Source organism: Pyxicephalus adspersus, chromosome 11, assembly GCF_032062135.1.
Source record: "Pyxicephalus adspersus chromosome 11, UCB_Pads_2.0, whole genome shotgun sequence".
Taxonomy (NCBI): Eukaryota; Metazoa; Chordata; class Amphibia; order Anura; family Pyxicephalidae; genus Pyxicephalus; species Pyxicephalus adspersus.
The window spans coordinates 5,412,486-5,424,290 of NC_092868.1; the positions used below are offsets into that span (position 1 = coordinate 5,412,486).

Below are 11,805 nucleotides of genomic sequence, written 5' to 3' on the forward strand. Positions count from 1 at the left end.
GGGCAGTAGCTGCTGACTGTCCTCCACTCGCTCGCCCTCGCTGTATAGTGGAGCTGAGCCCACAGCATACAATACTTCTGTGGCTGAGGGAACAGCAAAGGAAAGAGCCAAGTTCAGGACAGGTGAGGGCACAGGGTCTGCTCCCAGGCCATGCCAACTGAGGGCTGTGTCTGACGAACCCAATGACTGTTGGCTGGTGGGTGTCTCATGTCACTTGGGATGACGTGGATGACCGAGTTAACCAATCAAGAATAGCTGGGTTGCTGGTCAAGAGTTTTTGGCTAGATGACACCAGGAGCTCAGGCCTCTTGCTGCGACTCCTGCTGACACGCCCCTTACTCTGCTGCGACCTCTGCCTGTGCCAGAAACATTTAGCCCTCCTCCACTCCTCTGTGCATGGCCTGCCACTTCTCTGTCTGACATACTTAAGAGCGAAGAATATATTTTTATTTTTGTACAGAAATAGGCCAATAAACGCTTTTAGCACCAATAACTGCGACAGGGAACTGCGTATATATTTTTCTTTTTGTACTCAAATACGTCACTAAATGCTTTCACCACATAAAACTGCATAATATATATATATCACGTCAAATATACACGTGAATGTATACTTTTCTTGATATATAAATTGATGGAATGACAGAGCTGTATAATGGCTATTTGGACCCCCAAAAATCTTTCCCTGCTTTTGTAAATCGCTTTTCTAGCACTGTCCCTAGCGCCTTCTGTTGTCTCTCCCTGCACTAAGATGCTGTGAAATGATTCCTCCCTATCCTTTCCCTGCACTTATAAATCGTTTTTTGAGTTTTTTTAACACAATCAGGTTTCTCCTAACACTCTCCCTAGCGCCTGCACACTTCTCTCCCTGCACTCAGAACACTGTAAAATGTCTTAATCCAAGGTGGCTGAGGCTATTTAAAGGGGTGTGACATCACAGGGCTAGCTGCTGATTGGCTGCATGCATGGCATTATGGGTCATCCCGCCATCCCAGAGTTCCTTGCCCCATGTCCTCACACGTGTAGACGCCAGTTTAGAAAAAATTGCGATTTGTTTCAAAGAATTGTGAGGAAATTTCGGATTCGTTGCAAATCAAATTTTTCCTGAATTTCGGATCGAATTCCACTTCGTCAGCTTCGATTCGCTCATTTCGAATTATGTGCATAAAAGCAATTTTCTCAACACACTATATAAGTCCTATTTATGATTATTAATATTAATAATAATAATATCTATTTATCTATCTTATTAGTTACTTTAAAGACTAATATATCTGATATCCTATTCTCTAAATAATCTCCATGCAGGGAGTCATCACCAGAAACATAACAGTTGTGTTTGTGTTCTGATATTTATATTGTCTGGTTTCCATTCTGAAACCAGGAACATGAAACGTATCAAACAAATGAAACAAAACCAGATATTTGCCACACCTTAACTAGTCCTATAAATTGTGCTCCTATCAGTAACTGAAGACACATTGAAGAGATGCTGAGAACATGCACCATGGCGCTTCTTTTTAGAATTCTCTGTGTTCTCACAGCTTTAGTCGGATCTAGTAAGATTTCTTTTTTTTTCGTTCTTAAGACACATTGTAGGAAAAATGTTATTCATGATATTATGTTTCTTTATTGATTAGGGAACAAAATAATATTAAGTATTGTATACTATGCCATTGATTGTTTAAAAGTAAACATTTATTATTTCATTCAAATATAAATCAAATAAATTAAATTGCATACAATATTTTTTTTTTAAAGTATACCTATTTATTATATTAACTGTAAGTTCTCTATTTAACTAGTTTCTCTTCCTTCTTTTGTGCTTTTACATTTTGTTTGTTTTTTTATATACGTTTTGTGTTGCATAACTATGCAATTATAATTATCATAATTATCAATACATCAGTTAAAGATCTTTTTAATAGTTTTGGGTAGTGGTTATCTATCCTGGTAATTAAATTGCCATCCCCTAAATTTAAACTATTCAATTGAAATGCATACTAATACGTTGCTTTTTTAGACGAGCCCAAACAAAAGAGGCTTTATTTACTCAATCATAAATATATAAAAAAGTTTATTCATATATCAAACAGAGCTTAAGATATTCAAACAAAACTCAAATATTAGTTATTTAAACTTTCCCCAAAAACTCATGTGGGGTGCATAAGTTTATAGTCAAAATATTCAGCGATAACTAGTCTCGACCGATGCATTTCACCAAATAGGCTTCCTCAGGGGAAATTTGTTGTAGAGACACTGTAAAACACATGTTTTCATTGTTAGCATTTGTAGTAAGAAAAATTGAATGGGCTTTACAGGTATAATTGTCCGATAGTTTATTGTCTGAATGAGTAGCTCTGGCCAGATCTGGACTTAAGGTGAGTATTGAAAGAAAAGCAGTAATGATATTTTTTTATAACTTGGTAGGTGGATTTTTTTTATTCTTGACTAAATAAAACTAGTTCTTTTTAAATTGTTATTAAATCTATGATACCGTTTTTATCTACTTAGGTTGCACGCTCTCTTGTACCAGTTGTGCAGCTTTTTCATCAACTTCATGTACAGGTCCAAGTGTGCCCTGTGCTTCAGGCAATGTGTGTGGAGCTACTTATGTTTATTTTCAGATCGGTAAGTCCCTTGGAAACCAAACTTTATTTCAGAGGCAGCTAGAGCAAATCGTGATGCTGGATGAAATAAAGCCATATGTAAAGAGCAATATTTTTCAATTCCACTAATCAGAAATCCTGGGCAATATACAAAAAAAGTGATTGATTTGGCAGACAAAAGGTTTTGTTTTGTTTTTAGAAGTGAATTCTTAGCAGGAGTTTACCAGTGCACACTCATCCCCCTTTAATAGAACATTTCATTGTTTCTGCTATCCCAATGCCCCACCATGGAATAAGCCATTTTCATTTTTCTGACCAAGTGCCACAATTGGGTTCATAAATAGCTTTTTCTTTAGGTCTTTACCCCAATAGTGGCCACTGGACTACGTTGCTCTAGAATGCTGGAAATCTGGATGCTTTAAATGTAGGTTTGCTGGATCACTAAGGTTTACTCATCATAATCTATCATCCCCAGTCATTGAAAGATTGAATAAATCAGGCCCAATCTTATCTACTGTGCAATAAAAGACACAATGAGATGCATGTACTATATTGTGATTAATATATATGCATATTAGAAGATATATTTATTTTACTTGCAAAATTTTAATAAATTGTTTTTTTTAGGTGGCCTTACATTTCCTACTTATGTCTTGTCATGTATGCCCAAAAGTGAATGTGCCATTAATGGAACTTCCAGATTTCATGGGGGAGGACAAGTAAAGTTTGCCCAATCATGTTGCACTACTGACAACTGCATCCCAACCTTTCCTTCTGGTAAGTACTTCCCTTCTCCTTTATTTTTAGTTTCTGTCCTATACTAGGCAGAGTCCCCTTCTCCATGTTTGGCTTTTGGTTACTCTTCATTAGCTCTTATCATTCGTGATCTTAAGGAAAAGGAACCCAAAACAACCAGGCAATTAGGATTTCAATATTGAAGTCCAAATGGCAATGTGTTTTATTTCAATTGTAGATTTCTATTAACCTAACTAGCAGTTCATTTCTTTCCAGTTTTATATGTCTAACAGTGGTACATTGTTCTTCATAAAAATTTCTACTGCTTTTAAAAATATAAATCCAATGTATTGCATTCAATACAGTTATTTTGTATTGAATGCAATATAAATATATTTTGAATTTCCACCCCACTGCCAATGTACACACACTCACCGACGTCACAGAGGAACTCCCCCGGTGATTCATCTTTTGCAGAAGACGCCGGAGGAAGAGGAAATAAGACAGGGATTACGACGATGGACGACGCGGGACATCGGTGGATCAGGTAAGAGCTGTATTTAGTATTACTTCCCATAGGTTTACCTACCCCGAGTGTGACTCACGGTTATCATTTTCGGCAACTTAGTAAGGTTAAAGTGAAAAATAAAAATATCTACACTTACCTTTAATCCTGTGGATCCCTCGATCACGCTGGACCTTTTCTCAATCTGGTATCCAGCTGTCCTGGAATTCTTAATTTCTGCACTTCCCCTAAGGAAAGCGCTGAGTGCCAAGTTTTCTGGATCAGCCAGCTTCACTGATAATTGTGCATCCGCTCCAGCCTTGGAGGGCTTTATTAAATCAGGCCCACTGAGTTTAGGTCCGCTGTAAGCAAGCCTGTGTCATGTATATTTTCATTGCATAAGAACTGCTTTTTTCTACTTAAAATTCCATGGAACAAAAGTGACCAAAGCAAGTCAAATGCAGGCCAACTACATAAACAATTAATGCTGAATTATCCCAGAAACATCTAAACTCACCTGATGTCAAAAACACATGCATCATGCAGTAATTTGTAGAGAGATGATAAATGAGCATTTATTCTGTCAAACCTCGTCTATCACCCTTCATGTCCAACATAACAGCGAAGCAAAACAGACAAAAGGTCATAAATTTGATGTTCTTCTTATCCCATCATTGTTATAGGAGTGTAGAAATTGGCTACTTTTATTTTCTTATTCCATCCTAGCAGAATGGTTATTTCTGATGTCCAAGCAATCTATATTGCTCTGTTACTATGCTTTTCTTCTCTTTTTTTCTCCTTAAGAGCCGGAAGACAACTCAGTGCCCAATGGGTTGACATGTCCGCCCTCAAAGTCTGTTGATATTCCCTGGAGTAAATCTTTTGGTACCATGCAATGCAAAAACAAGGAGACCATGTGTTTTACCACTAATACAAAAATATCAGGTAAATATAACGACTTAGGTCAGCATGATGAAAACAATGGTTCATTTTAATGCCTCCAATATCTAAAAAGTGATTTTTTCTTGACTACAGCCCTGGTTTTGCCCTGTTTTACATGGCCTTGTCCTCTTTTATTGCTTCTACTTGTGGATTAAACGTGTGTGGGCCCAATTATTGCATGGACCCACCAATAAAAACATACTTGGGGCACATGGTGCATGAATGGTTGATGCAGGTTCTATGGCATTCAGCCCAACAGAGAAAAATCTACAGATTTGGGATTTCCAAGTAAAAACTCAATCCAATTCACCGATTGCCTCAAGTAGCTGTTTAAGTTCACAGTAAAGAATGCTGTCCTGCCATAGGATAAGTATTGGTAAAGGGGGCCCATTGTTTTGCTCCCTGACAATTATGCTGCCTGCATGCTTCTAGGAGCCTCTGTCTCGTGGTTTCTTATTTACTTGAACCCCTTACCAGTTTTCATTGACAATGAATGTCCCCCTCAAATAGCTACAAGCCTGTAAATAGGGTACATATCAGGGAGGCGTTCCTTCAAGCCTGTTGTGAATGTACACAATGGGCAGCCCATCACATACATTGAACAAGCCAACCAAAGTAAGCTCACGCAGCAGATTTGTTTGGTTCTATTTTAATGAAATGCATTTGAACAGCAATACCGCTCATAATTTATTTTAAAAAGTTGGTGCCACTAAGACCAGCTGGTTAGTAGAATACTTCTTTCTTCATTTATATGTACACCTTACATTATACTGATATTTGATATTGCTTTTAATAAAATATTCTGCAATCTCTTTTCTTTTTTTCCAGGAGGACTACAGATGTCCTTACCCTTCACTGGTTGTGCCACACAAGATGTATGTGATTTTTTTAATGGATCTCCACTTCAACTGAGTGAAGTGGTCACCTTTGACGCTAGTTGCACCAGTAAGTATATACATCCAAAATTATACAAACCTACATTTTGTTTCTAAAGGACTAGGGAAAAAAACAATACCTCCGACAATTATTAATAATATTGTTTTTTCTTCCAATAGAAGCCACCGCCTCAGATGCAGCTGATTCTTCAAACCATGAGGAGCTAAAAAAATCTTTGTACCAAATCCCATATGGTTTATTAATAAAATGATGTAAACCTGAACAATAAACATCGTTCTATGGGGTCTGCTTAATATACAGTTAGATATTGCAGCTTGGCATTGCATGCTGTTATTAAGTCTATGATCTACCAGAACCCCCAGATCCTTTTCCATTTCTGACTCCCCCAAATGTATTCCCCCCAGACAGTATGAACACTCCTTAAGACATTTCTCTATCCGTTTACACTATATCAGCTGCTACTCCATTGTCTACCCGTTTACTCATTTCTTCATAAAAAGAGAGACAACTTATTATATATATAACTTATTTATTATACTTATTATATATAACTTATAACTTATATAACTTATTTATTTGACAACTTCTGACATTCTTGAAGCCATGCTGACTATCGCTTATAATAATATTTTCTATCAGAAACTGCTATAACAGATGATCACCTCCTAGAAAAATTTGTCTTTACTTTCATTTTCTTAGAAATCAGTCAGACATGACTTCCTTCTATCACTCCTACTCATCCTGCGGGCCATTCCCCAAAAAAATCAGCCCAACCCAAGGTGTGTAAATGCCAGCAATTTGAGAATAGAAACTATTACTTGTTAAGAAACTATTGCCATAGAGAATAATAGAGATTCCTGAGATATCCCAGCACTCATATATCTCTTATAATTATTTTCCTTGGGCTGTTTGTGGATCTGGCATTGCCGGACCATTCCCATTTTAGGATCTACTATTAAAAGAATATGCCAACATTTATATTTTTTATTTTAAATATATGGAATACATTATGCTAAATTTGATATCAGTCTCTTCATTCCTGAAGAAGCAGATCTTGCTAAACGCATCCAGTTAATATGAATGGAGACTGGCATACATGCTATATATACCTATTCCTTTTTTTAATGTTTGAATAAAATATTTTTTTATAGTTGAAAAATACTGGTGAGATGGAATTGTAATGCAAGGTGTCTGAAGAATCCATAAAGTTGTCACACTTACCTGTTCCTCACTAAAGCACATGCATCACTCTCCTTGCAGCTTGCAGTTCTGATGCTGGGCATACCTATGTTTCCAAGTTTTATCAACTCCGTCCAATCCGCTGGCCAATCAGGAAATAGCCTCTTGATCAACCCGGACTATTTAGCTAGCTCACAAACTGCATTTTTTGCTCTTGCAACAAGTCTATACTAAGTGACTCGAGCTCCCTAGTTCTGTGATATAGTTCCTGTACACATGCTGCTTAATCCAGTGTTTCCTGTGTCCAGCTCCTATGTTAACCCTTCGTTGTCCAGTTTTTTGCTTCCCAGCCAACTTCCCTGTGCTGTTCTTGTCTTCACCTCCATTCAGGAATGTGTTATTATCTAAAAATATAGGTCCCTCCCCAACTCCGAACCAAAATATTAGATTGGACATATGACTGCAAACTGTGTGGCCATGCGGGCATTCATAGAACTTTCACCCTTCTCTCTCCTCTTTACTGGTGGCCCAACCTTCTTAAGGATGTGACGGACTATGTCATGGCCCGTGCTGCTCAAACCAAGTCATCTACTTGTGCCCCAGCAGGACTGCTTCTTCCTCTGGCCATTCCTAGGGAGCCTTAGTGTCACCTGTCCATAGATTTTATTACGGATCACCCACCCTCCGATGGCTGTACGGTCATTTGGGTGGTTGTGGATCGCTTTTCCAAATGGCCCATTTTGTACCCCTACCAGCGTTACCATCATTAGCTGTATTGGTGCCAGTCTCCATTCATGAAATTTTTAGGTATGCCCACGCATATTGTTTCTGATCGTGGGGTGCAATTTACCTCTCGCTTTTGGAAAGGCTTTTGCAGATCCCTTGACATCTCTGCGGACTTGTCCTCAGCATATTACCCACAGACTAATGGGCAGAGGGCAAGAGTTAATCAAGCCCTGGAGCAATATCCCCGACCCCCTTGTTTCTGTCCGCCATGATGACTGGGTAGCACTGCTACCATGGGCAGAGTTCACCCACAACAACCATGTCAACAGCAGCACCAAAGAATCACCTTTTTACATTGTCTATGGCAAATACCCTTGCCTTCTATCTCCTATACCCTGCTCTGCTGAAATTCCTGCACTCGGTGCCCTGCAGTGAGACTTTAACCATATCTTCTACATGTGAGCATCTAAAACACGCCGCTCCCAGGCACACGAAGTTTGCTGATCGGCGTCACCATAAGGTGCCTCTACTCCAACCTAGCGATAAAGTCTGCTTTCTACATGGAACATTCGTTGCAAAGTGCCTTCTCTGAAATTTGTCCATAATTCATTGGACCTTATGCCATTTCTGCCAAGGGTTTTCCAGTTTGCTACAAGTTACGTCTACAATCACATCTCAGGCTGCCCAATGCCTTCCATGTATCTCTGCTTAAATCGTTGGTCCTGAACCGCTTTTCTCGTCCCTCTCCGATGGCTACTCTTGTACCCGATTCTTCTCAGTAATATGAAGTCCATCAAGTTCTGGATTCTAAATTTTCTCATAAAACGCTAATGTACCTAATTGATTGGAAATGTTTTGGTCCTGAAGAGAAATTGTAGGATCCAGCTACAGATTTGTCTGCACTGCTTCTTGCTAAGAGGTTTCATCTTCATTTTTCCCTTAAACCTGGACCCCATGGAAGGGGAGGCCTCGTTAAAGGGTGGGGGGTAATGTCACACTTACCTGTTCCTCACTAAAGTACAGGCATCACAGGCATCACATCAGCTTGCAGTTCTGATGCTGGGCATGTCTATGTTTCCAAGCTTTATCAACTCAGTCCAGCCTGCTGGCCAATCAGGATATAGTCTCTAGATCAGCCCTGGCTATTTAGCTAGCTCACAACTATATTTTATACTCCTGCAACAGTCTATACTAAGTGGCTCGCGCTCCCTAGTTCTGTGATATAGTTCCTGTACACCTGCTGCCTCATCCAGTCTTTCCTGTGTCCAGCTCCAGTGATTTGGTACTGTGCTTTGCCCACCTTGGTGTGCCCAAAAATCGCAACCTGGCAGTAACCACCGTCACAAAATCCCATCTATCTATCTATCTATCTATCTATCTATCTATCTATCTATCTATCATCTATTTATCTATCTATCTATCTATCTATCTATCTATCTATCCCTCTATCTATCTATCTATCTATCTATCTATCTATCATCTATTTATCTATCTATCTATCTATCTATCTATCTATCTATCCCTCTATCCATCTATCTATCTATCTATCTATCTATCTATCTAAAAATAAAAATAATTACACTTACCTTTAACCCCACGGATCCCTCAATCACGCTGGACCTGTCCTCGATCTGGTATTGGCATGTCCTGGAATTCTTTTTTATTCCGGCACGTCATCTTATCTCTCAGTGCTCAGGTGTGAGACCTAGCCCACTATAAAGGGGGGAAAGAGAAAGCCGATCTCATGTGCATGACATAGACGTCTCTTCCTCTTAACGAAGGAAATGCCCCTCTGCTCATGCTCAATCCCTTTCAGGATGCATGATGTATGTATCTTGGGAGTCTCTGCACTCCCATTCAGTCCTAATCACCACAGCGATTCAGATTTTTTTTTTTTATAAAAGCGCCCTTTTATTTAACGTAAGAACATTGGGCTTGATTTAATAAACCTCTCCATGGCTGGAGAGGATCCACTTTCATCAGTGAAGCTGGGTGATCCAGCAAACCGCAAATTAATCTGGTCCAGGATTCAAAACATTTGGTAGCAAATAGCAAATGACTTTAAAGAAATGAATTCCAAGTTTTCTGGATCAGCCAGCTTCACTGATGAATGAGCATCGGCTGCAGCCTTGGAGGGCTTAATTAAATCCGGCCCACTGAGTTTAGGTCCGCTGTAAGCAAGCCTGTGTCATGTATATTTTCTTTGCATTAGAACTGCTTTTTTCTACTTAAAATACCATGGAAAAACAAAAGTGACCAAAGCAAGTCAAATGCAGGCCAACTACATAAACAATTAATGCTGAATAATCCCAGAAACATCTAAACTCACCTGATGTCAAAAACACATGCATCATGCAGTAATTTGTAGAGAGATGATAAATGAGCATTTATTCTGTCAAACCTCGTCTATCTCCCTTCATGTCCATCATAACAGGCAAGCAAAACAGAGAAAAGGTCATAAATTTGATGTTCATCTTATCCCATCATTGTTATAGGAGTGCAGAAATTGGCTACTTTTATTTTCTTCTTCCATCCTAGCACCATGGTTATTTCTGATGTCCAAGCAATCTTTATTGCTCTGTTACTATGCTTTTCTTCTCTTTTTTTCTCCTTAAGAGCCGGAAGACAACTCAGTGCCCAATGGGTTGACATGTCCGCCCTCAAAGTCTGTTGATGTTCCCTGGAGTAAATTGCCTCGTAACATGCAATGCAAGAGCAATGAGACCATGTGTTTTACCACTAATATTAAAATATCAGGTAAATATAACGAATTAGTTCAGCATGATGCAAAAATAGTTGTTTTTTTTATGGATAAAAAATAATTATTTTTAATGCCTTCAATATCTAAAAAGGGAAGGTTTTTTGACTAAAGCCCTAGTTCTGCCCTGTTTTACATGTCCTTGTCCTCCTTTATTGTTTTTACTTGTGGATTAAATATGTGTGTGGGCCCAATTATTGCATGGACCCACGAATAAAAACATACAAGGGGCACAAGGTGCATGAATGGTTTGTGCAGGTTCTATGGCATTCAGCCTAGCAGAGGTAAATTTTCAAAATTTGGGATTGCCAAATTAAAACTCAATCCAAGTTTTCAAGACCATTCACCAATTGCCTCAAGTAGCCGTTTAAGATCGCAGGGGGCCCATTGTTTTGCTCCCTGACAACTATGCTGGCTGCATGCTTCTAGGAGCCTCTGGCTCATGGTTTCCAATTATCAGGACTTTACAAAGGCAAAGAATACAAAAAACAATGCTGGAAACATTTTACTCATAAATTTACAGTGGCCCTATGGCCAGGTGGGTAGTTTGCTAGCGGTGTCCTGCTTTATCCTTTACATCCTGTCCAGCTTCCAGAAAGCCAATTTTCTCACCAAAACAGTGGGCAGGTTTCTTATTTACTTGAACCCCCGACCATTTTTTATTGAGAATTAATGTCCCCCTCCAATAGCTACAAGCCTGTAAATAGGGTACATATCAGGGAGGCGTTCCTTCAAGCCTGTTGTGAATGTACACAATGTGCAGCCCACCTCATACATTGAACAAGCCAACCAAAGTAAGCTCACACAGCTGAATTGTTTGGTTCTATTTTATTGAAATTGAATTTTAGAGAATTTGAACAGCAATACCGCTCATAATTTATTTTAAAAAAATGGTGCCAGTAAGACTAGCTGGTTAGTAGAATACTTCTTTCTTCATTTCTATGTACACCTTACATTATACTGATATTTAAAATTGCTTTTAATAAAATATTTTACAATCTATTTTCTCTTTTTCCAGGAGGACTACCACCATGGAAGGATATGTCCTTACCCTTCACTGGTTGTGCCACACAAGATGTATGTGATTTTCTTGATGAATCTCCCATTCAGTATGGTTATGCCACCGTTGAGTTTAGTTGCACCAGTAAGTATATACATCCAAAACTATACAAACCTACATTTTGTTTCTAAAGCACTAGGGAAAAAAACAATACCTCTGAAAATTATTATTAATATTATTGTTTTTTCTTCCAATAGAAGCCACCGCCTCAGATGCAGCTGATTCTTCAAACCATGAGGAGCTATAAAAATCTTTGTACCAAATCCCATATGGTTTATTAATAAAATGATGTAAACCTGAACAATAAACATCGTTCTATGGGGTCTGCTTAATATACAGTTCTTGGTTTGTTGTATTGTTTGATCAGTGCAAATAAAATAATTTGTGCACCTGA

At 38.7% G+C, this 11,805-nt stretch overlaps 1 protein-coding gene across 2 annotated transcripts; it reads left to right on the forward strand.

The window, feature by feature from the left end:
• The first annotated feature begins 1,465 nt into the window (after positions 1-1,465).
• LOC140340968 (phospholipase A2 inhibitor gamma subunit B-like) lies at positions 1,466-11,805 on the forward strand. 2 transcript variants are annotated; one of them, XM_072426450.1, is made up of 6 exons: positions 1,466-1,559; positions 2,515-2,631; positions 3,237-3,386; positions 4,654-4,794; positions 5,620-5,736; positions 11,609-11,805. In XM_072426450.1, exons 1-6 carry the CDS (start codon positions 1,490-1,492, stop codon positions 11,656-11,658), a joined length of 645 nt encoding a protein of 214 aa, XP_072282551.1. In that variant the 5' UTR covers positions 1,466-1,489; the 3' UTR covers positions 11,659-11,805. The 2 variants fall into 2 exon arrangements, with proteins under 2 accessions (XP_072282551.1, XP_072282550.1); XM_072426449.1 differs by lacking the exon at positions 11,609-11,805 and adding an exon at positions 5,847-5,984.